Here is a 21,955-nt window from a genome sequence, read left to right as displayed (position 1 = left end):
AACTACATCGATAATTATCCGATGAACCGTTTATTTTGTTGCCATTTCTGAGGGCGCCATTTAGAGAAATAATTTGTTTTTTTTTTATAAGAAAGCGTAGCTAAATGGCTACTACCGCTCTGAAGGGTAAGCCACACAGGAGCAGGAGGGAGGTGGACAATGCCATAACTGAGAATGTGCGAAAACTGGTCAGGAACTTGTCGGAACCGGGGGTAAGTTGAAAAACAGATGTTATCCTTATTCCAATTTAATAAATTTATAACGCAGACCAGCGAGAAGAAGTTGCGCAGGATGGAGGACACGGTACTAAAGATACTCACAAAGCAACGCTGGGCATGGGTCCCCACAGGCACGGAGATGAAACGCAGCCTGGACGATCTGGTGGAGCGTTTCCGGGTGGAGGGCATGTCATCATTTGGAGATATCATCAAGGAGATGGCCCACAAGTATCTGGCCATAAATGAAATTCAACAGCATCCCCATCCTTATGCTGGAGGGCCAATGCTGGAATTCCTGCTCATCATAGCCAATAATCCGGTGCAAAACATCCGTCGCAACCGGGCGTTTATGGAACAGCACCGTCTGTCCATGATCGAAAGCATGGAGGCGGACGAGCGACAGTCACAGGCGAAACTGGAGGTAGCCGTCAATTCCGCCGAAACGGAGGTGGACTGGGCAGCCCTGCTAGCCGAGGATTTCCTGGATCCGCCAGACGATGACAGCTCGGACAGCTTAAGTGTAAGTATCTGAAGACAACCATTCCGAATGCAAGATTCATTTGCAGCGTTATAATACCCTTACCTTTTCATCCAAAAGGACTGGTCGGAGGAGTCGGACTGCGACTCGACAACTACATTGCAGCCCGATGAGAATGTAGGCACCTCGCGAAGCCTCCCGGACATGGCCATGGTTTATAAGCAGGCCATAAAGGCGGCGGGCCCTATTGGAAATAGGAACAACACCTACATGCCGCCCGTGCCCGAGCATCGCGTCATCAAGAGTAACATCTTCCGGATAGCGCAACCATCCGTTCTGAGTCTCAACAATTACGAGAGCAATCATCTGAGACGGAGCAAGCTGCTTCAGTTGCCACCACCCCAACCGCCCCAAGCAACCACCCCGTATTGGCAAAGTGATAGCAATGCGGATGTGCTCCTGCGTACAATTCACGCCTACTGGTGGCGTCCTGATATCCATTTGAACGCCCTGCCCTCCAGCACAAATGCACTGGACAACTTTGCCGTGAGCTACGTGCAGTTTCTGAACTCTAATGCTCGAGGCCTCTTGGCCCTGCCACTGCCCAAAACCACCACAGAGTCCTGTCTGCTAAGGGAAATCCTCTTAATGTTCGTGCGTCCATCAAGTTGTTGTTTCTTTATATTCAACAAAGAGACTCGTCGCATTACTGTGCGCGAGAATGTCAGTATCTGCACAGTGACTGCGGTAAGAACTCAAAGCGTTCATGTAATTCCCTGTTAAGTCCTTCTCTTTTATAGTGCACGCTGCAAAATTTTCTGCTTCTTAATGTGGTGCCTGCGCTGGAGGACATGTTGGAAGTGCAACGCATCATCGAGGCTCATACGGTGCATGACGATGGCATGAAGACAACGATTACCCTGGAATGCTTTGCATACGGCCTGAGGGATCTTGTCCGTCCCATTTCCCAGCTCCTCATCGCATACGAGGAGCGTGTCATTGAGGATCCCGCGACAAATACGCTGATCAATCTAACGATTGAATTCAAGGAACACTTTCGCCAGCTGCGTTTGCTGCGACTGCTGGCCGAAGATGTTATCCTGGATAAGGGTCCTCCGCACCTACGCAGCGCCTACTTGCTGTCCAGACTCTATAAGCAGACCATGCCGCAGGTGCCGCACCAGAAGCTGGCCATTGCCCTGCTGCTCTTTTCCCTGAGGATATACTGTAGCATCATTGACGGCTGGTGGCGCAGGGCCACGCTGGAGGATCACCTTGACGAGTTCATCGTGGAGATATGGTAAGCCATAAGGGTGCTCACTACTGTGGCCAGCTGAAGTCACTAACTATTTTCTTTTTCAAGTATCGAGGAGGACGCAAAGCCCCGTAGCTATGTGCGCAAACGCAGTGTGAATTGTGAGGAAAGTTTGGAAGTCGTAGAGATCTTCAATAAGCTGCAATCCTGCCCACTTTACCAGCTACTGCTGGAGCATGCTCTGGAGTCTGGAGAAACGCAGGATCTGCTGTCCAGTGTAAAGAAGTTGGGCGAGATGCTGACCACCAACAATGAAAGCCAACCGCCGTCACTGCACGATGAGCTGGTCGCCCAGATTTTTACCCAGATTGAAGTTTACTGCGGTAGAGGCCATACGGATGAGGAGGATGAACCGGAGCCGGACGAGGACATAGAGCAGTCGCATGACGATCTGATTGCGAGCAATGCGCAGGGCATTAGGAATCTTGATCTCTTTGCAATATTTACCCAGCCGGTGCAGCAACGACGTTTAGAGCGACAACGCGATCGGCTGAGAAAGAAGCCCGTTCAATTGGCCAACATTTTGAAGCGCTTGGAGCGCTCCACTTGTCTGCAGCTAAAGTCGGAGTTGCCGGAGGCGCTGGGTGTTATTCTGCAAAAGAGACAGTGCCTGGCGAACGAGTACGCGATGCAAGCGTACTGCAAGGATCTGCACCTGGCCGAGAACGTGCGATTCGTGCGTCACACGATGATGCTGGAGGCGTACTACATCCTCGTGCCCCACTACACTGCACTCTTCGCGCGCATTGAGAGGAACGATGACTGGGCACGGAGCTCAGTACTCACTTCCACGCTCTGCGCTGTGCTGTCTCCATATTACCCGCAATTGGCGAATCGCCTTCATGTGGCGGTTATATCACAGATAAACTCGAATTCAACAAAGGTCTATGAGGCCCTGGAGGCTATCGAACTTTCCTATAAGATGCCAGTAGCCATGCAACGCATCCTCACAGCCAAGCACATGAAAGACTACAACTTGGTGTGGCGGCTGATGCTGAAGGTGAAGTGGGCCGTCTGGAAGCTGGAGACTCTGGAGTTTCTGCGCCGCGATACGGCAAATCCATACGCACCTCTGGATTTGCTCGGCCTGACCATCCGTCGCCTGGAGATTGTGCGCTTCTGGTTGATTTTCCTCATCAACAACCTGCACACGCACATTATGGAGGCTGTGGGTGAGCAGTTCGAGCTGAGGATTGGCAAGTGCAAGAACATCCGCCAGTTGAGGATCATGCACGACGAGCACCTGTCGTGGCTGAAGAAACATTGCATGCTGACCGACGAATTCAAGGCATTTCGCGTCGCACTCGAGCAGCTCTTTCATCTGGTCTACGTGCTGGACATGGAGTGGAATACATGCGCCTGCTACATGGGCGTCAACGATGCCCTTTGCTTGGACTTCACCCTTTCGGATGACGGCATTGATGACGGCGAATCGGAACGCCGTAGTTTTGAGTACCTGGCGCTCAACCAGGTGGCGGAGATCGAGATAACGTACATACGGTGCCACCAAACCTTGGCCGACATCCTCAACACGCTGGTCTACCAGAACGATCACAGATTCCGTAAGTGGTTGTGTTGGCACCCGAAATGGGCCACTTTGACTTACTCCTTCTCTTGTCTTGTCTTGCAGTGTCTGCCTTGGAGGAGACCATCAGCTCCAGTATGCCCCATTAGAGCAGAATCTCCACAAAGGATATTGTTACGCATTACCATTACTGTTACCATTACCAGTGCCATTACCGATAATCCCGACATTCCCCTACCAACTGAATTAAAAGCAGCTTATTTTTGTTAATAAAACCTCACTCGAACTCCTCATCGCTGTCCGGAAAGGGCTCCTCGATGGGTGGCGGTGGCAAGGTGGTCACCTCGTGCAGCGTTGGCCGCCGGATGAACGGCTGGCAGATGGACTCGCACACGCGGGCGTTGGGAAAGACTGTGCGTTGCGGGTAGCACTGCCCGTTGACATGCTCACAGCGCCGGTAGCCGGACTTTCGATTGAAGACGTACAGCTCGGCGCAGGGCGAGCAGTTGGTCTGGCCCTTAATGGTCGTCTGCAGGCACTGGAAGCGGCGATCGCCGTAGCTGAGGCCCAGGGACACCTGCCGTATGGCAATGGCCAGGACGACGACTGCCAGGTGGCACCAACGCACTCCTTGCTGCCGCATGTTCGGTCAGTTGGTCTCTGTGGCTTTTGTTGCTCTTTATTCGTTTAGTTTCGGCCATTTAGCTGGTTTCTCATGCTTATCATGGGACTAATTTGTTCCGCCCTCCTAAATCTCTTGAAATTGCACTCAAATGTTTGTTCAATAAGTATTTTGGTGGTCATTGTATATAATATTGTAAATATTGATAGGAAAGTAACCTTTTCCATGTGCTAAACATGTCAAAAATAGTTTGCAGACGGAAAAGAAAGTTGGGCCAGGCTCTTGGTGAACATTTAAACCGAAGGACTTGTCGCCAGGACCTATTCGAGTGCGAAAGCAGGCAGCTTAGGTCCTGCAAGCGGCTGGAGTCGCAGCAGTCAGAGCTGAATCGTCCTTTCCAGCTGATTACGTTACCCTGGCAACCAGCAAGAAGTACAACAAACGAGCTACTCCATTCGAGATCCATTCCCGCAATCTGTGCAGCACTGCTGGGACATCCTCACCTCACCTTCGACCTTGACGAGCATACAAAGTGCTTGGAAGCAATCCATTTGAAATGGCGTGCTCGGTGACGCCACATCGGGCCAACCTGGTGCTGCAGATGCTGCTGCAGGCCAATACCTATGTGTCCATGGTGTGGGCCATGAGCTACATGATCCACATGCTCATACGCGTGAGTCTTCAGTTCAGATTACCCCCTTGGAGATGTGCCAGCTAAACCACAGCATCCTTTCCTGCAGCTGAATTACTTGTGGAACCTGGAGGGCCTGTCCATGCTGGTGGCCTACGTCCTGGCGGTGTCCGCTGAAGCGATGCGCCTGTACGCCGGCTACTCTGTGAACCTGTGCTCTGGCGCCACCGCCATGTGGCTGCTGCTCACAGTGACACCCTGCATCCTGCTGCCCGCCATGGTCTTCCTTCGCCTCGCAGCTGCCGGCCGCAGCTTATGGCTACGGATCATCACGAACGCCGTGTTCGCGCTGATTGCACTCGAGGTGATCGTGTCCCTGGTGCACTTTGTCATCTGCAAGCCAGGCGGTAGGATGCCGCTGCACCTGGAAGAGGAGGAGCCGCCGGAGGAGGAGCAGCAGCAGTCCGCCAGTGTGGGAACGCCCACGAGCAGTGAGCAAAAGCGTCGCGTGCGACGCTCCCCAGAATCGAAGTGATGAGCTGAGCAGCTGCAGTTTATAAGTAAGGCTCTGAGGTTTACTTGGACATTGGCATAAATAATAAAGTAGGTTAAGCTATTTAAGCTAAGCTAGACTAGGCTAGGATAAGGAACGATGCAATCAACGCCGATCACACCTTCCGTGCATCGTCCAAATTGTGCGCCTTCAGCAGGGCATCGATCGAGTCCAGATGGGCGCGCATTCGCGGCAGAAAGGTGGTTAGCACCTCGATGTTCTCCGCCTGGGCGTCTCCCTGGCCCAGCAGCTGGCTGCGCGTGGGCACCCAGCTGTAGATGATCTGCAAGCGAGGAATGACCGCAATTAGCCAAAACGGATTGAAAGTTGTGGATGCACCCACCTTGATTGTGCTCTGGACAATGAAGCCGTGGTAGGGCTTCAGGGTGCGCTCGTAGGCGTCCTGCAGGTGCTGCTTCAGTGCCTCCTTGGCCTGGGCATCGTTGTAGATGTTCTCGAAGAAGGTGCAAATGAGCTGGAGGCCGCGCTTCAGCCAGAGCAGCGCGTTGGCAGCAAAGTCGTCCACGTTCACATTCAGCACAATCAGATCCTCCAGATACTGGTACTTTAGCACATCCGCTCCGTAGGCTTTCGTCAGTTTCTAAAAGTGGCAATGAAAATTCATCATTTAATTCATCATTTTTGAGGGAAACCAAGAGCTACATCTTAAACAATCTCCAAAAGCTTGGCGCCCAGCTGAACTTACGTTTATGTTGCCGTTCATGTCGCTGATCACGGGTGTGAATAGTTTGCCGAAGCTCTCTGCAAAATAATAAAAATAGAAATAACAGATAGCAGTGAGTGAATTGATTGGCTTTGGCTTTGGGTGCGTTGTTATCACCTATGACGGTTACTATCTCCTTGGAGGCGGCGAGGAAGGCCTGTGTCTCCAGCTTATCACTGGCATCGCCGATAGCTGGAAATCCCCGCAGCGCCTTGAACTGAATGCGCGCCGATCCCTCGCTGGTTGCCATCGTCTGCTCCTTACTGCTCTGCTCTGCTCCACACCGTTTAGTTCCGTCTCCAAAGCGCTCGCAACGCCGACTGATCGGTGTAAATCTGCAAACGAAGTTCACCAGTTGCTCAGTTTCGTGCACCAATATCGGCTGTTTATCTTATCGAACGGTGCGGAATAAAAATATTTCCCTACATTTCGTGCGACACTTGAACTCCGCTGCTGCGATAATGGAAACTGGGCTGAGCAAGTGCCGCGCGACTACGTTCCCATTTGGTGGCGAGGGGGGGAACGGGTTACGAGAGGCGTACTGCGGGCTACGGGTTACGGGTTACGGGGGGCCAGAGCTTTAACCCACCTCACAGCTGGCGTCTTGGATCTTAGAGAGCCGCTGAGCGCCACACTGAGCGCTCCACTCAATTCGATCCGATCCGAGCTGGCGCAGCACGAAAACCTGATTCAGCGCAGCTCCGCTGTGCACCATGGGCTGAAACGCACTTTTGCGGCTCAAACTTGGTACTGTTTGAACTTACAAAAAACAAAATGCTTTAGTTTAAACAACCAACAATAAAAATAATGCTATAATGGTTTTACCATTAATCCTAAAGCAAAAGCAAACCAAAAATAGTTGAACACCGTTTTTCGAGTTAAAAAACAGCGTTTTGAAAAGTTGTAGTGCAAATTGGTAATGTTCATGCTCAAAAACATTAAAGCGAAATTTGCAGATAGAAACAAAAACTAATGAAGAAGACAATGAGTCGAGCATTTAACTATCACGCATTTTCGAATAATAGTAACGCCGATCCACTGATAACGCTTATCAATAAATTTATGCCATTCCTATGTTAATCTTGTGTATTTTCTATTTTGTTTTTATTTTTATTTTTACAACACTGCGATAGTCAGAAAGTTTGATTTTGTGGAAACCACCAAGGTGAACGTCACCAGGAACTTGGCCATAGAAGGAAAGTGACTCACCGATGATGGGTGGCAATTGGATTGGGCTGCGGTTTTATCAGGCTGGTGATTTGTTTGCGTGGCGGGGGAATCTTTCCACTGAATGTTTATCAACTTAATTGATTGCTGCCTAATTGAATTGAAGTTCACACTGTTCTTGGGGCATAGTTATAAAGCTATTAGCAGGTACTTTTCAAAATATATAAAAAGCCGTTTTTGGTTTCACAATTCAGATGCGTTTCGAATTCGCTTTTGAAGTAATACTTTGAAATATATAACATATATTTTGTATATATATACAATTCAAACTCAATTTTTTGAGAAACTCCTACTTTGAATTCAACTGTATTTATCATAATTATCATTTATATTCCAGGGACGAAGGCAACTCACCTAGTGCTCCTGCTCCGCGAGCTCCGCCACCCGCGCTGCAATCCTAGGAGTCGCAGGACAGCCGCTTGGTATCGCCACTGGTGGTCAGCACGAAAACGTAGTGGGTGCACTGCTCCGCGAGCAGATGCCACAGGGAGGCGGGCAGCTGGAAGTGGTGCACGGATGCCTCCTCAAACTCCTCGTAGTGGGCCACCAGGCTGTTCTTGTTGCAGCGCAGCTCGACCAGCCGGATGGGCCTGCTGGATCGAATCTCCCGGGTGTCGTGGTTCAGCTGGATAGTGGCCGCTTCAAAGTCGGCGGCAGCCGTCTGCTCCAGTTCCAAATTCAGCCAGCGATGATGGGCCAGGATCACGGCACAATTGCGCGCAAAATAGAAGCTATCGTGGCGTCTCTGGTTGTGATAGTTGTCCAACAGTTGGCTGCTGGGCTGCAGTTTCAGTTTGGTGATGCGGGCACGGTTCCCTGCGGCGGCGACGGCGGCGGAGGAGGATGATCCGACTTCGGATGAGTTAGTATTGCCACCGGCGCCCCTTCTGGCGTCCACAATTCGCTGCGGCAAATGCTCCGTGGGCTGGTCCACGGTCAACACACGATTCAGATAGTCGAAGCCCTGGCCCATCACACCATCGCTGGTGTGGCCCAGATCGAAGCAGTGGCCCAGTTCGTGGCACACGGCGCCCAAGGTGCTGGCATACACGCCACCATACGTCCTCCGGTAGTTGCTCTCGTCCGGCAGGCGGGCGATGTCCACCCGCTGTGCGCTGCGCACACAGTCGCCGATCTCCGCGAAGCTCGTCGGCCAGGCGTAGAAGTGGGCACTACCAAAGAGCGCCAATCCGCCGCCACCGAGCGCAGCGTGTCCCTTGAGATGCCGCCGGATACTGGCGTACGAGGAGTCACCGCTGGCCACCACCGCGTCGCCGTCGTAGCGCGTGCAACCCACAAAGGCGACGAACTTGAGGAGCAACTGGTGTCCCCACTGCGGGCAGGCGATGATTTCGCCGGCAAAATGCTGCCACAGCTCGTCCTCGCTCTTTTCCAGCGCCTGTTTTCGGGTCAATTGGCTGCGAAAGGAGCAGCACTTGCCGTTGAGTGTGAAGGTGCGATTGGGAAAGCCGGCCGCGTGCAGTTTGTTGGCGTAGATGGACTGCACCAGGCGCAGGTTGAGATCTATGAGGGAGTGCACCTTGTGCTGCTGCTCCAGCGGCTTCTCCTCGTCCTGGCAGAGCAGGTAGAGCGGCTGCACCCGGTAGGAGCTGCGGCGGGGCCTGTAACTGAAGCTAATCGTACGGGTGGCCGTGCAGGATCGCAGCTCCAGGAGGCAGGCACTTTCCTCTTCGCGATCCGCTTGTTCCAAGTCGAAAAGGAGCTTAAACTCGCCGCCGGCCGACAGCTGGGTGAGCTGCTCCTGGGACAGATGCTGTGGCAGATCGAGGATCGCCTTCAGTTGACGCGCCGTGGAACACTTGGGCACCAGGCGTCCCTTCACCAACAGCAGGCCGTGCTCCAGGCGCTCCGACTCCAGCGGCTGCTCAACCTCGATGCTGTGCACGCGCTTGCAGCCGGCGGTCTCGCTGCTCATTGCCAAATTCTCGCCAGGATTTCCGGTTCTGTTTTTCTGCTCAAATCAAAATCCAGACTCCTAAATCCAATTGGAAAAGCCGAACAAACGGTTAGTGTTGCCATACCGTGTAAATAACCGGTACGCTAGCGGACCAAAGCTAGTTGCTGCAAGTCACCAACCGGCATTGTAATCGATAGTAAATGTAATCGAACCGTGTTTTTGGTCAATTCAATACACAAAGTTATTTCTTTAGGCTTTTATTGGCATCGTGTTATGTACGGGTAATAGTTTTGTTACGCGCTCTTCCGGTCTTCCTATCGTTATCGGCTTCTCGATAGCGCTTCTTATATCGAAGTACTGCCAGGCCCGATAGAACCAGTCACTTATCGCCTCCCAAAATCGATGACAGTTTTTAAATAATTGGTGAAATTATTTGATAATAATAAACTGTAATCAATTAACTCGTCAATCGCAACTCTGGATGCACTTGGCGATGCGGACATGATCGCCGTCGCAGAACCGCCGCTGGAGTTTGTGCCGCGCGGCCGTCAGTCGTCCGCGGAGCATCCGGGTCCACATGACCAGCCATTGGCGCGCCACCAACTGCCCACCACGGAGCACCTGCTGCTGCAGCGCCTCCAGAATGTGAACATCTCGTCGGCCGGCGAGGACAGCCCACCGGGCGGGCAGGAGTCGTGGACTGTCCGGGAGCTATACGATGACTACGAGGCCTCCGAGGAGCGGGCCGTCCGGCGACGCCAGTTGATCGAGCGGACCAAGCGATGTGGTCCCCAGGCGGCGGCGGCCACCCAGCTCACATCGCTGCCCCACAGCCTGCTAAATCCGCCGCTGGAGCGACGCGAGGAGCCCATGTGCGACTATATGGTGAACAATGAGGAGGAGCTCTATGTGCACCGGAACACGGTGGTGTGGACGCAGGGCTTCAACGATGACGATGATGCCGAGAATGGGGTGTACAAGCGCATGTGTTTTACCACCGATACGCCGGTCCGCTTCGCCTGCTTTCTGAATCGAAGTTTTGTGCGCGGACGACTGGCGCAGCTGAAGGCGGCTGTCCAGTCGGAGAACGACCAGCTGACCGCCATCTGTGTGATGGATCAGGACGCGCTGCGGGTGTACTGCAACGACGGCGAGGACTTTCTGGCCAATCTGGACTTTCCTGTGTCGCAGCTGTTTCAAACCAAGCATGGCCTGCTGATGGAGAAGGACTCCAGCAATGCCTTGATATCCCACCTGTCCATTCCGATGCCGCGGCTCTTCTCCATGTCGCATCCGCTGCACGAGGCCTGTCCCGTCGTCCTGAAGACGGCCACCAGCTCCACCGGCTACATGACCGAACCGGAGTACAGTGTGGTCTATTCCACCGAGGAATCGGATTTGGTGCTGCTGTACGATGCCAAGTTATTCAAGCATTTCGTTGCACGCCTGCGTAAGGTGACGCCCGAAGAGGTCAACTATGTGAGCCAGCAGATGGAGCTGGGACAGACGCTACTGGGACCCAGATCGATGGCAGGCAATAGCTTCAGCTCCACCAAGCAAACTGGAGGTGAGTTGATTGCAATGACAGCAAGGGCATTGGAAGTATTCACTGTGTTTCATTGCTAGCCACGCCAAAGGCGACGAATGTATCGTTTATGGGCAGGAATAACACCACCACCGGCATGGGCAACCTCTCCAAGTTCGGACTCAGCCAGTCGCAGTCATTCAGCGGAGTTCTCGGCCAGTCCAAGTAGGTTTAAGTCCCTATCAACCAACACTTACATATTGATTTCCTCTTATTCCCGTTCAGCCGCGCTTCCCTGGGCACTCCATTGAGTCAACTGCAGAGCAGCATTAGCCAGCAGTCCATGTCCGTGAAGGATATGCGCAAGATAACGCACGTGAAGCCGGCAAAGCCCATTGAACCGGAATTATGTCTGGAGCACATCTGGACGGAGAACACCTACGGAACGTCTGTAATCTCAACAATATGTGACTTTTTAGTACTAAAATAGTTTGTCCCTTAGTCAACGAGAGTTCTGCGAGATGGCCACCCGAGCATTCATTCACACGGACTTGGTGGGTCAGACCTTTCTGTGCTATCTGCTGCCCCGCTCCTGCCGCCTTCAGTTGGTCCGTCTCACCGGCTACGGAAGCAGCGAGGTGCAGCTCTCCACACTCGCCTCCACGCTGTCCGCCAAGGATGCAGTGGGTCTGAATAGAATGCACATGATTGCCGTCCTCGATCCGAGTGGCAGCTTGATTCTATACACTGGTACTGTGCTCATTTCCAAGGTGCACATTACACCGCTGTTGGCGCCGACCACCATTCCCACACTGCTCGTAACGCCCATGGCTGCCGCGGCACCTCCGTCGGCTCCATCTCTTGTTAAAACACCGGTGGCAGCTGGACCTGCAGGCGGCAATCCGACCGGTAGCAGTTCTTTCGTGGAGGTGCGAAGAAGCAGCCTACTGCCCACAAAAGCTCCGGGAGATGTGGCTGCCTTCGATGAGGAGCTCCACATGCTGTCGCCCATCCAACCGCAGCCGGTGTCCTACACACAGCGGCAGGCGCATAACGTCTGCAAATCCCTAAGAGATCCGGCGGGAAATCGATTGACACTGGTTTATGCCACGGGCAGAATGCTCAGAATAGCGCTGCCTCTTCTAAACGATACAAGATTGCTTACCAGATGTGTGGCTACTCTACGGCAGGTACTAAATCCGACACAGTTCCTGCACTTTGTGATCCGTTGGTACAGCGCCAGGAATCCGCCGGGATCCAGGGATTACTCCATAGAGCAGGAATGGCTGCTATTCCGTTCCACTCTGCTCGCCCTAATGGGTCTGACTGCTGCTCCGGATGTGGATGCGGGCGAGAGCTTCGGTAGATGTGCCACGCCACCGTTGCACACTCAATTTGGAGGCGTTAGTGCGACCGGATCGGGTGACGGATCCAATTGCAGTTCCAATTCCACACTGGGCGCTCAGGATGAGCCGAAGAAACGGCGAAAATACAATGATTGCGAGGATTTCACGGACGACGACTGGGAGTTCTTGCTGCTCCAGACGACACTGGCTCCCTGTGGAGCCGATGGACACAGCTACAGCGTGAACACCACGGGGCTGCTCTTTCAAATGATACCCGCCATCTTCTTTAGCCTGCATTTACTGTACGAGGATCTCAAACTGGACGCTGTCTTCTATGCAGCGCTTCCATATCTGGCAACGGTAGGTTGGATAAATTAAATGATTCATTAGTGGCTTCCTTACACTATCTCCTCCTTGCAGTTCCTTCACCAGCTGGCCATCGATATGCAGCTGGACAGCTATGTGCTGCACTACATTCTGGACTTTCCGGAACTCTCGAATCGCACGGGCAAGCTCTCGTTGCTGGGTGCTGAGCACGGAGCAATGATGCTGCACCAGGAACTTCTGAGGGTTCCGGCGCCCAGTGTGTTTGCCCAACTGGAGCACATTATCGTCGGCGAGGAGGAGGTGATGCCTTACAGCTTTTTGGAGTGCGTTAACGAGAGGAGTCGCAATTTACTGCAGCTCGTATCGCTAGTGGCTCATGGGCAGGAGCGTCTGAAGCACTGGTGGCAGCTGCTCGAGATCCCCAATGCCGTGCAGGCCAACTATCCACGGCGGGCTAAGCGTAGTATCACGGCGGATGCTCCGCGCAGCCACCAAATGCTGGAGCTGCTCCTGGCCATGCGTTTGACACGGCGCGACATTGAAAGATTCCCGGCGGCAGTGCATCTGATCGTAGCGGAGGCTCTGGAGGAGGCACGTCTATCGCCGCCCATGGGCTGCAGCATGGCCACCTATGAACTTATCCTGCGACCGGAATTGGCGGCTCACGCACAGTTGCCGTTCCTAGAAACGTGCACTGGGCAACCGCATTGTGGCCGCGTCTACAAGGAAGATTCCCTGTCAGCGAGGTGTCCACCAAACGCAGGATCCGAAGCTGATATGCCGGACCAATTGCGTAACGACGACATGGACAACATGGACACAAAACTGCTGCGATTGCGTTTTCCCGATGACATGCGGGTGGAGGAGGTGCGCCGTCTGCTCAACAGCTCAGAACCGGTGGTCATTGAAGTGCAGCAAGCGCCGGGAACCAGTGATCACGAGTTCATTGAGGAGCAGGAGAAGCAACTGTATGCACTCTGTGCCCGTACAATGACGCTGCCCCTGGGCAGAGGTATGTTCACCCTGAGAACGATGATGCCGCGGCCCAGCGACAGCTTGTCCATGCCCAAATTGTGCCTGGTGGGCAAGGAGCCGCTGAAGGGCACCACCATCGAAATGCAACAGATCGAGTTCCCTGCCAATATGCAAATGTGGCCATCGTTTCACAATGGTGTGGCCACCGGGCTGAAGATCTCGCCCCAGGCTCAGGACATTGACTCCAATTGGATTGTCTACAACAAGCCCAAAACGCAGGCGAACAATGCTCTGGAGCACGCTGGTTTCCTCATGGCCCTGGGCTTGAATGGTCACCTGAAGACCCTGTCCTTCATGAGTGTCTATAAGTATTTGGTTAAATGCGATGAGATGACCAATGTGGGACTGCTGCTGGGCATTTCGGCTGCGCATCGCGGCTCCATGGATACGAAAACCACAAAGTTGTTGAGTGTTCACTTGGAGGCACTGCTTCCAGCCACCGCCATGGAATTGGATATACCGCAAAGCACACAGGTGGCTGCGCTAATGGGCATTGGTTTGCTCTATCAAGGATCCGCAAAGCGTCACATAGCCGAGGTGCTGCTCCAGGAGATAGGACGTCCTCCAGGCCCTGAGATGGAGAACAGCGTGGAGCGCGAATCGTACGCAATGACAGCTGGTCTATCCCTCGGATTGGTTACCCTCGGCCAGGGTGAATCGCCGGCGGGACTAAGGGATCTCCAACTTCCGGATACGCTTCACTACTACATGGTGGGTGGAGTAAAACGACCCATTTGCGGCTCCCAGAAGGAGAAATACCGACTGGCTTCGTTCCAAGTTCGTGAAGGCGATACCGTCAACATAGATGTCACTGCTCCGGGTGCTACACTCGCCCTGGGACTTATGTTCTTCAACTCCGGGAACGCGGCCATTGCCGAATGGATGCAGCCGCCGGATTCCCGATATCTACTGGACATGGTGCGTCCTGATTTTCTCCTGCTGCGCACCATTGCCCGGGGCTTGATCCAGTGGCAGAATATCCGGCCGGACAACGAGTGGTTCCAGGCACAGTTTCCGCAAACACTCCGTGTTCACCTGAGACTCCCGTCGCGCGAGGATGAACACACCACCGATGACAATGATGTGGACTACGAGGCCATCACGTGAGTAACTCAAGTTGAATATTAATTACGCCGATACGACTAAGATGTTCCTGTCTAGGCAAGCCTATTGCAACATCATGGCAGGAGCTGCCTTCTGCATTGGCCTCAAGTACGCGGGCACTGAGGATATGGTGGCCTTTTCCACGCTGCGGGCGGTAATCAAGGAGTTCCTTGGTTTCCCCGGCACGCCGATGGGCGAATGTGCCGGTCGCACCACCGTGGAGAGTTGCCTTATGGTGCTGCTCATCTCGATCTCACTGGTGTTCGCCGGCTCCGGCAACTGCGAAATTCTTCGCATAATTCGGTATCTCAGATCGCGAGTGGGACCACAGTATCCGCACATAACCTACGGCTCCCACATGGCCATACACATGTCGCTGGGCCTGCTGTTCCTTGGCGCGGGTCGCTTCACCATTGCCAAGACACCGGAGTCGATTGCTGCCCTGGTCTGCGCCTTCTTCCCCAAGTTTCCCATACACAGCAACGACAATCGGTAAGGATTTGGGGATTTGGGGATTTGGGGCAGCAAAGTGGTAGCACACTTAAGCCATCATTATTCTTTTTAGTTACCATCTGCAAGCGCTGAGGCATCTCTATGTACTGGCTGTGGAGCCGCGCCTGTTCCTTCCCCGGGACATTGACACCAATCAGCTGTGTCTGGCCAACATATCCGTGCTGGAGGTGGGTGCCACCGAGCTGCGCCGCCTGCCCATCGCACCCTGCATCCTGCCAGTGCTGAGCAGCCTACAGCAGGTGGTGGTGGACGACGAGAACTATTGGCCAGTGTGCTTTGAGCGGTCGCGCAACTGGCATCAGTTGGAAAAGGCGCTGGAGATGAGTGCACCGATTGATATTAAGAAGCGTACGGGCTGCCTTTCTCACTTGGAGGATCCGGACAGGCTAAAGAGCATGCTGGCCCAGACATTGACGATGGAACAGAGCATCTGTTGGCAGATTGACATGAACGATCTGCAGCAGTTTGCCAGCGAACGCATGGTTAAGCAGTTCCTGAGTCGCTGCCTGGCCACCAAGGGCACGGCTTTGAGTTATCCAGAGCTGGTGAAGCGCCACCAGATGATGCTGCTCTTCTACAATGCCGTGGTTAAGGATCGCATGCATTTGCTGCCAGTTTACCTAACGCTATACGATGTAAGTGAATCCATTTTGGCGTTATCTGACCAAAAAAAATTAATGTTCTTTGATTTTAGCACGTAACCAAGTCCATGCTGAACAACATCGATGTGTGGCAGTTGAAGCTCATCGATGCCTATTTGAGTCGCGGCCAGGAGTCGGAACATCCGCTCATCTCCGTGGAGCTCATCCAAATGATGCAAGAGCTCTTCAAGCAGGAAATGGAGGACTCGACGCGCGAGTTGTGCCTGCCGCTGCGCGAGTTCCTCAGCCGAAAGCGACTGGATCCCAGCTACGTGACCACCGTCAGTGGGCCGGACTTGCAGCGAGCTTTCTGCGTGATCAATTACTATAACCTGTTGCCGAATATGTTGAATGGAGTGGACTTGAGCACGGGCACAGTTAACTATATGCGTATTCTATATGAATTCCGCCAACTGAATCTCAGCGCGCACACCATCTTTGGCCTGCTGAAGATCCTTCAATCACTGGCCACCGAGGTGGTGACTCTGGATGAGGCAGCCCTACTGGCGTACACCATTGGCGCCCAATGATCCCCGATGGAAGTACTCTTTTACTAGACCTAGAATATTTGCAGTGATGTCTACGCCGGATATTAATTGTACATTTATTTCTATGGTTTTCTGTGACGCCATTGATAATCATAACTTTGCATAAAAGTTTGACGACCAACTTCTGAATTTAAATTGTTATAAAATCAAGTCGGAACTTTTTGAAAATGAAAATATGCATGCTAGTTTCTTAATGTTCAACGATATGAGCTAACACAAACGTTGTATAAAATATATTTAAAAAGAAATAGCCCATACCGTTTGCACAAATGAATAAATTCAATTTATTGTAAAATGATTATCCCAAACAGGCTTGGGTGCGTCTTAGGTGTAGGAAATTCTGGAGTATAATACGCTTAAGATTTGCGGCATACCTTGGTCCCAAATTTAACCGGCATCTCAGCCTTGTCTAATTGCTACTACGATGTATAAGTTATCAAAATAACGAATATGTACAAAAAACGATGTGCTATAGCCATGCTATGCTGTAGTAATGCTAATGTATTGACCCAGCCATCCGCTCCGCTTCGGAGTTGGAGGCTTCACTGATTCGCTTGTCTCCCGAGCAGCGTTTGTACAGATAGATGCCAAGCAGTGGTAGCGGCGTCATCACGGCCACCGATACCGGCACCACTGTGGTGATGTCCGCCTCCGGCGATTCCAACGTGGTCGTGAGCAGGAAGATGGCGATGCCTGTGTTCTGGATGCCCGTCTCAATGGCAATGGTAAGGGCGTCGGCTGAATTTTGGTGCAGCAGCTTGGCTGCCAGGAAGGCGAAGATGTAGCCCAGACCCGGCAGCGCCATGCCAGCGACGACGATCTGCAAAGGAGCGTTAAAACATCAAATAGGTTGACACAGTTTGTACTTATGCTACCAAGGGATAAATATCCTTAAGCTAGTAGAGAAGAGAATAGAGCTCACCTGCCAGGAGAACAAATAGAAGAGGTAAAAGTTGTTGATGATCGCGAACACGATGATGAACAGGATGATGAAGGCGGAGATGGGCTTGAGCAGGCGGACCAGCACCCTGGCGACTTGGGGCATTCTCTTCTGGACGAGCAGTCCGAGCAGGAGCGGAATGATGAGGCTGCTGCTGTAGGAGGCAATCTTGCCGTAGGGCACCTTTATGCCCGCGCGCTCGAAGATCAGTTGGCCAAGTGTGAGGGTCCACAACGGAATGGTGGCGAAGGCGGCCACATTGGAAACGGTGGTCATCAGCACCGACAGGTGTATATTGCCGCCGAGAACGGCGGACCAAGTGTTCGATGCTCCGCCGCTGGGCGAGATGCCAGTGAAGAAGAGACCCAGCTGCATGGCCGGTGCCTGGGGGAAGATGAACACGCCGAGGGCGTAGCTGAGCAGGGGCATGCCCACCACCTGCATAACGAATCCGATCGACGGAGCGGTTGGCCGGGTGATCAGACCCCTCAGCACATCCAGATTCAGGGCTGCTCCAAAACTAATGTACAGCAGCGACATCAACAATATGATGGTGCCCAGGAATATGTCATCCGCCAAACGTTTCGGCCGCTTGATCTTCACGTCCAGCGTGCTGTCGTTGCTCCAATTGGTGGGCAGTTCACTGGTATTTTGCTGGCCATCGTACAGCTTCACTTGAATCTTGGTCTGACCCAGAAAATGGGCATTAACCACGATGTCACCCGTCCAGTCGCGTGTCTCCGTGCTGAACACATCCAGCGATATTGTGGCATTCTCACCTGCCACACTGGCCAGATCCGTGTCCACACTTTCCAGGCGAAAGTGGTAACGCCCCGGCTGCTGCAGCGTGGACGGTGCCACATTCTCCAGCTTCAGCTGCACCCGATCCCCGCGCTCCATCTGCAACGTGAGCGCAGCTGGGCGAAAGTGGGCCATCCAGCCGTGGGTGGATGCGAATCCCAGTGCCAGGGTAAGCAGTAGGTAGCCCCATGCCCAACCAGGACGTCTGTGCGGTGACATTATTCTCGCCGCCACTTGGGTGATGTAATTTCTTGGCCGGAATGTTTTCGCACGCAACAAGTGCTCCAACTGATATGAGCGTGAAATCTCACAACATCGCGGTTTACAATTGCAATTGCAGGTGGGAGTGAGATGGCGGCATGATATAAGTCGCTGGAGCAAGCGGGATGGCGACGGCGACCAGCTGTAAATCAACGGGATCTGCGAGAGTCGGCCATCTCTTATCGCGAATCCCCTACATTACAATTGGGACGATGCGGATAGCGATCACGATAAGCAAAAGATCGTAAAACTGCATGGACGTAGGTCGAAATTGAAAAGGGGATTCAAGTTAAGGTATTTTTTAGTATACATATAAATACCGAATTTAATTAATTTATTTTCCGCTGATTAAGCCACTACTATATTGTTTATAAATATAATAAATATAAATATAAAATCATATCAGTTTCCCATTATCAGGCCAAATTTGCTTACGTATTTGTGATTGGGAACAAAACTTTTGGTAAATTTGACGGGCCTAGTTTTACTAATCAAATTAATGAATTTCGCATTTCTTCCAGATGTCTCGGTTCGCCCTTGATCTTATTTTGTTAAAGAAATCTTAATTTGTTGCGTCACTGTTTTTTTCAAGTTGTAATTATTTAATCAGATTGTCTTCACACATCGTATGTTTTTGATAGTCAACACGTGCTTTAAAATAAGAAGAGGTTTTTAAAGCATCTTTATCAACAATGACAAAGCATTTTAATGATTTTGAATATATTCCTGTTAGTACCTTTAACTAAACAGCGTGTCAGAATTTATGAATACTTTTTAAACTTTTTATGTTTCGACTTTTCCAAACCCATATGCCTGCTTTATGGAGGGGAAAGAAAAACATTGGAGCTGAATTGGGTTTTCTCTCGCTGAGAGTACGTGAGATGGGTTTTTATTGGAGCTTAGGTGAACAGTGAAATGCGCAAACAATAGATAACTAGTGTGGGTCCGTCGTCTCCGGCGCCGCGGTCCGATTCGTCTATGGATTCGGGTGCAGAACCGGTTGGCGAATCGGGTGCTCAGTACCGGTAATGGTCGGGCTTGAAGGGACCGCTCTGCGAGACGCCCAGGTAGCTGGCCTGCTTCTCCGTCAGCTTGGTCAGCTTGACGCCCAGCTTGTCCAGATGGAGGCTGGCCACCTCTTCGTCGAGGATCTTGGGCAGGACGTGCACGCCAACGGCGTACTGGTCGGACTTGGTCCACAGCTCGATCTGGGCGAGCACCTGGTTGGTGAAGGAGTTGGACATCACGAAGCTGGGATGGCCGTGGGCACAGCCCAGATTGACCAGACGACCCTCGGCCAGCAGGATGATGTGCTTGCCACTCTGCATGGTGTAGCGATCCACCTGGGGCTTCACGTTCACCTTCTCTTTGGCATTTGCGTTTAGCCAGTCCACGTCGATCTCGATGTCAAAGTGACCGATGTTGCAGACGATGGCATCGTCGGGCATCTGTTGCAAGTGCACGCTGGTGATGATGTCCCGGCAGCCGGTGGTGGTCACAAAGATGGAAGCCTCCTTGCTGGCCTCCTCCATGGTGGTCACCTCATAGCCCTCCATCGCCGCCTGCAGGGCGTTGATGGGATCGACCTCGGTGACGATCACCCGACCACCAAATCCCTTCAGCGCCTGAGCACAGCCCTTGCCAACATCACCGTATCCGGCCACGCAGCATACCTTGCCGGCGATCATGACGTCCGTGGCGCGCTTGATGCCATCGATCAGGGACTCGCGGCAGCCATACAGATTGTCGAACTTGCTCTTGGTCACAGAGTCGTTGACATTGATGGCCGGGACGCCGAGACGACCATCCTTGAACATCTTGTACAGGTTGTGGACACCGGTGGTCGTCTCCTCGCTGAGGCCCTTGATGTTCTTCAGATACTCGGGGAACTTTTCGTGCACCAGGTTGGTCAGATCGCCGCCATCGTCCAGGATCATGTTCAGGGGCTGGCCGTCGGGGAAGACCAGGGTCTGTTCGATACACCACAGGTATTCCTCATCGGTCTCACCCTTCCAGGCGTACACGGGCACTCCGGTGGCAGCGATGGCCGCCGCAGCGTTATCCTGTGTGCTGAAGATGTTGCAGCTGGACCATTGGACCTGGGGAAACATGGAAATGTAGTTTAATGCGTTGATGGATGGGCAGCATTTGAAATTCCATTGAAATTTACATATCAATGATCAATAACTAAACACTAAATGAGAACTTTTAGGATATAGCTTTTGCTCAAAATGGTTGCCATGTGCGAGGATTGAAGAGCAAAAGGTGCTGTGTCAGAGGAAGTAACAATCTGGTGCTCTTATCTTGGGCGCCTTGAACTTGCCCCCCTGCTAAACGAAAGTTTTGTTATTCAAATTAGTGCGTAAACAAAAGATGATAAGGGACCAGCCCTTGGACAAGGCTTGGAGATACCTATCTTTCTACATATTTTTCAGAAGTGAAAACTCAATCAGTGAAATACTATAATGGAACTATGGTATTTGGATATTTTTTTAGTGCAAATGTTATCAATGATTAAGAATCCCTAAGGGAATTTTTGTCCGTTTTTAACTGTTTTGAAATGGTTTTTAGTTAACTTTACTTAGCCCTACAGTTGGGCACATATTTTGAATGTTAGGATGCATATAATCATCTCAAGCGCCAAAGAGGCACGAAACCCACCTGGGCGCCCAGTTCGACGAGGGTCTCGATGAGGACAGCGGTCTGGACGGTCATGTGCAGGCAGCCGGTGATGCGAGCGCCCTTCAGGGGCTTAGATGGGCCGTACTTCTTCCTGCAGGCCATCAGGCCGGGCATCTCGTTCTCCGCAATGATGATCGCCTTGCGTCCCCATTCCGCCAGACTGATATCGGCTGTCGAGTGGGATAATAAAAGGGAGATAGGGTCAGATAAGCGGGCACTGCTGATTTATACACCATACGGTCTCAATTTGTACGTTTTTTCCCCGGCAACAACGTGCTTTCCTTGGTTTTTGCCGCTATTTTAACCTCAGAAACATGTGCTCATAGATGGATGCGATTCACCAGCACATGTCGCCTGTTGCCGGCCGGAGATTTGATTCGAGAGTTCCCTGTCCAACTGGGTTTATTTATAACATAACTCACCGACTTTGTAGCTGGGCTTCGACATTCTTGGAAGGATTGGGTGTTAGACTTGGATGCGGAGCAGACAGAATAGCACACAACCGAATTGGAGACGCGGGCAGCGGTAAATGAATCGAATCGCAACCCAAAACACTAGAATTCCAATTGCGGAATGGCGGCACCAGGGCTGGGAACTGGTTCCACGGAGCTGGTTCGGCTGAACTAGTTCCACTCGACACGATTATTGTCATTTAAATTTGAAAATTGTATGAAACTTGAAATTTTTTTCACTTTTCTTCCAATTTTTGATGATTTTTTTTGCCGAAAATCGCTTTTCTGTTATTTTGCGACTAAAAATATCAGTATATTGATCATAACATTCGAAATATTGGTTCGAATATGGAATGGCATACCTCGTTGAGCTCGTAATAAAATTTCCAATCGAACTGTGTTTTCAAAAAAAATTTTTATTTTTTTAACTTTTCTTCAAATTTTTGGTGATGGTTTTATGCCGAAAATCGCTTTTCTGTTATTTTGCGACTAAAAATATGAGTATTTTGATCATAACATTCGAAATATTAGTCCGAATATGGAATGTCATACCTCGCTGAGCTCGAATC

At 51.9% G+C, this 21,955-nt stretch overlaps 8 protein-coding genes across 8 annotated transcripts; 3 read left to right on the top strand and 5 right to left on the bottom strand.

Moving 5' to 3' along the window:
• The first annotated feature begins 34 nt into the window (after positions 1-34).
• LOC120455452 (gamma-tubulin complex component 5) lies at positions 35-3,829 on the top strand. The gene is made up of 6 exons (XM_039641671.2): positions 35-212; positions 268-738; positions 817-1,443; positions 1,497-1,996; positions 2,060-3,573; positions 3,642-3,829. Exons 1-6 carry the CDS (start codon positions 105-107, stop codon positions 3,683-3,685), a joined length of 3,264 nt encoding a protein of 1,087 aa, XP_039497605.1. The 5' UTR covers positions 35-104; the 3' UTR covers positions 3,686-3,829.
• On the bottom strand, positions 3,783-4,208 carry LOC120455456. The gene has a single exon (XM_039641675.1). The coding sequence runs from the start codon at positions 4,177-4,179 to the stop codon at positions 3,814-3,816; it is 366 nt and encodes a 121-aa protein (XP_039497609.1). The 5' UTR covers positions 4,180-4,208; the 3' UTR covers positions 3,783-3,813.
• Positions 4,209-4,306: 98 nt separating this feature from the next.
• Positions 4,307-5,416, top strand: LOC120455455 (transmembrane protein 17B). The gene is made up of 3 exons (XM_039641674.1): positions 4,307-4,353; positions 4,408-4,831; positions 4,899-5,416. Exons 2-3 carry the CDS (start codon positions 4,715-4,717, stop codon positions 5,322-5,324), a joined length of 543 nt encoding a protein of 180 aa, XP_039497608.1. The 5' UTR covers positions 4,307-4,353; positions 4,408-4,714; the 3' UTR covers positions 5,325-5,416.
• Positions 5,338-6,319, bottom strand: LOC120455454 (glycolipid transfer protein 1). The gene is made up of 4 exons (XM_039641673.2): positions 6,184-6,319; positions 6,049-6,104; positions 5,686-5,943; positions 5,338-5,625 (listed from the first exon to the last, which is right to left on the bottom strand). Exons 1-4 carry the CDS (start codon positions 6,314-6,316, stop codon positions 5,458-5,460), a joined length of 615 nt encoding a protein of 204 aa, XP_039497607.1. The 5' UTR covers positions 6,317-6,319; the 3' UTR covers positions 5,338-5,457.
• A 1,371-nt stretch (positions 6,320-7,690) lies between these two features.
• LOC120455453 lies at positions 7,691-9,345 on the bottom strand. Its single transcript, XM_039641672.2, has one exon. The coding sequence runs from the start codon at positions 9,227-9,229 to the stop codon at positions 7,691-7,693; it is 1,539 nt and encodes a 512-aa protein (XP_039497606.1). The 5' UTR covers positions 9,230-9,345.
• Positions 9,346-9,585: 240 nt separating this feature from the next.
• Positions 9,586-16,500, top strand: LOC120455131 (anaphase-promoting complex subunit 1). Its single transcript, XM_039641029.2, has 8 exons — positions 9,586-10,778; positions 10,838-10,961; positions 11,022-11,183; positions 11,239-12,442; positions 12,503-14,547; positions 14,606-15,040; positions 15,114-15,696; positions 15,756-16,500. Exons 1-8 carry the CDS (start codon positions 9,713-9,715, stop codon positions 16,230-16,232), a joined length of 6,096 nt encoding a protein of 2,031 aa, XP_039496963.1. The 5' UTR covers positions 9,586-9,712; the 3' UTR covers positions 16,233-16,500.
• A 10-nt stretch (positions 16,501-16,510) lies between these two features.
• On the bottom strand, positions 16,511-18,318 carry LOC120455132 (P3 protein). The gene is made up of 2 exons (XM_039641030.1): positions 17,173-18,318; positions 16,511-17,070 (listed from the first exon to the last, which is right to left on the bottom strand). The coding sequence occupies exons 1-2, from the start codon at positions 18,208-18,210 to the stop codon at positions 16,747-16,749; spliced, it is 1,362 nt and encodes a 453-aa protein (XP_039496964.1). The 5' UTR covers positions 18,211-18,318; the 3' UTR covers positions 16,511-16,746.
• Positions 18,319-19,103: 785 nt separating this feature from the next.
• Positions 19,104-21,517, bottom strand: LOC120456468 (adenosylhomocysteinase). Its single transcript, XM_039643316.2, has 3 exons — positions 21,357-21,517; positions 20,914-21,104; positions 19,104-20,351 (listed from the first exon to the last, which is right to left on the bottom strand). Exons 1-3 carry the CDS (start codon positions 21,379-21,381, stop codon positions 19,269-19,271), a joined length of 1,299 nt encoding a protein of 432 aa, XP_039499250.1. The 5' UTR covers positions 21,382-21,517; the 3' UTR covers positions 19,104-19,268.
• Between the last annotated feature and the right edge of the window lie 438 nt (positions 21,518-21,955).

The sequence above is a fragment of the Drosophila santomea genome, chromosome X, assembly GCF_016746245.2.
Source record: "Drosophila santomea strain STO CAGO 1482 chromosome X, Prin_Dsan_1.1, whole genome shotgun sequence".
Lineage (NCBI taxonomy): Eukaryota > Metazoa > Arthropoda > Insecta > Diptera > Drosophilidae > Drosophila > Drosophila santomea.
Note: the sequence above shows the minus strand (reverse complement) of the source record. Positions and strands in the feature narration are given on the sequence as shown.

What these genes read in the sequence shown, in the direction of transcription:
- LOC120455452 (XM_039641671.2), top strand. Translation starts at nt 105, where the DNA reads ATGGCTACTACCGCTCTGAAGGGTAAGCCACACAGGAGCAGGAGGGAG. An exon ending in GGAACTTGTCGGAACCGGGG is followed by an intron (nt 213 to 267) that starts GTAAGTTGAAAA and finishes TTTATAACGCAG; the next exon opens with ACCAGCGAGAAGAAGTTGCG. An exon ending in CCAGAACGATCACAGATTCC is followed by an intron (nt 3,574 to 3,641) that starts GTAAGTGGTTGT and finishes CTTGTCTTGCAG; the next exon opens with TGTCTGCCTTGGAGGAGACC.
- LOC120455456 (XM_039641675.1), bottom strand. Translation starts at nt 4,179, where the DNA reads ATGCGGCAGCAAGGAGTGCGTTGGTGCCACCTGGCAGTCGTCGTCCTG.
- LOC120455455 (XM_039641674.1), top strand. Translation starts at nt 4,715, where the DNA reads ATGGCGTGCTCGGTGACGCCACATCGGGCCAACCTGGTGCTGCAGATG. An exon ending in TGATCCACATGCTCATACGC is followed by an intron (nt 4,832 to 4,898) that starts GTGAGTCTTCAG and finishes CCTTTCCTGCAG; the next exon opens with CTGAATTACTTGTGGAACCT.
- LOC120455454 (XM_039641673.2), bottom strand. Translation starts at nt 6,316, where the DNA reads ATGGCAACCAGCGAGGGATCGGCGCGCATTCAGTTCAAGGCGCTGCGG. An exon ending in ACATGAACGGCAACATAAAC is followed by an intron (nt 5,944 to 6,048) that starts GTAAGTTCAGCT and finishes TGCCACTTTTAG; the next exon opens with AAACTGACGAAAGCCTACGG. An exon ending in TTGTCCAGAGCACAATCAAG is followed by an intron (nt 5,626 to 5,685) that starts GTGGGTGCATCC and finishes CCTCGCTTGCAG; the next exon opens with ATCATCTACAGCTGGGTGCC.
- LOC120455453 (XM_039641672.2), bottom strand. Translation starts at nt 9,229, where the DNA reads ATGAGCAGCGAGACCGCCGGCTGCAAGCGCGTGCACAGCATCGAGGTT.
- LOC120455131 (XM_039641029.2), top strand. Translation starts at nt 9,713, where the DNA reads ATGATCGCCGTCGCAGAACCGCCGCTGGAGTTTGTGCCGCGCGGCCGT. An exon ending in GGAGTTCTCGGCCAGTCCAA is followed by an intron (nt 10,962 to 11,021) that starts GTAGGTTTAAGT and finishes ATTCCCGTTCAG; the next exon opens with CCGCGCTTCCCTGGGCACTC. An exon ending in CGCTTCCATATCTGGCAACG is followed by an intron (nt 12,443 to 12,502) that starts GTAGGTTGGATA and finishes TCCTCCTTGCAG; the next exon opens with TTCCTTCACCAGCTGGCCAT.
- LOC120455132 (XM_039641030.1), bottom strand. Translation starts at nt 18,210, where the DNA reads ATGTCACCGCACAGACGTCCTGGTTGGGCATGGGGCTACCTACTGCTT. An exon ending in TCTATTTGTTCTCCTGGCAG is followed by an intron (nt 17,071 to 17,172) that starts GTGAGCTCTATT and finishes GCTCCTTTGCAG; the next exon opens with ATCGTCGTCGCTGGCATGGC.
- LOC120456468 (XM_039643316.2), bottom strand. Translation starts at nt 21,381, where the DNA reads ATGTCGAAGCCCAGCTACAAAGTCG. An exon ending in GAAGCCCAGCTACAAAGTCG is followed by an intron (nt 21,105 to 21,356) that starts GTGAGTTATGTT and finishes CCCACTCGACAG; the next exon opens with CCGATATCAGTCTGGCGGAA. An exon ending in TCGTCGAACTGGGCGCCCAG is followed by an intron (nt 20,352 to 20,913) that starts GTGGGTTTCGTG and finishes ATGTTTCCCCAG; the next exon opens with GTCCAATGGTCCAGCTGCAA.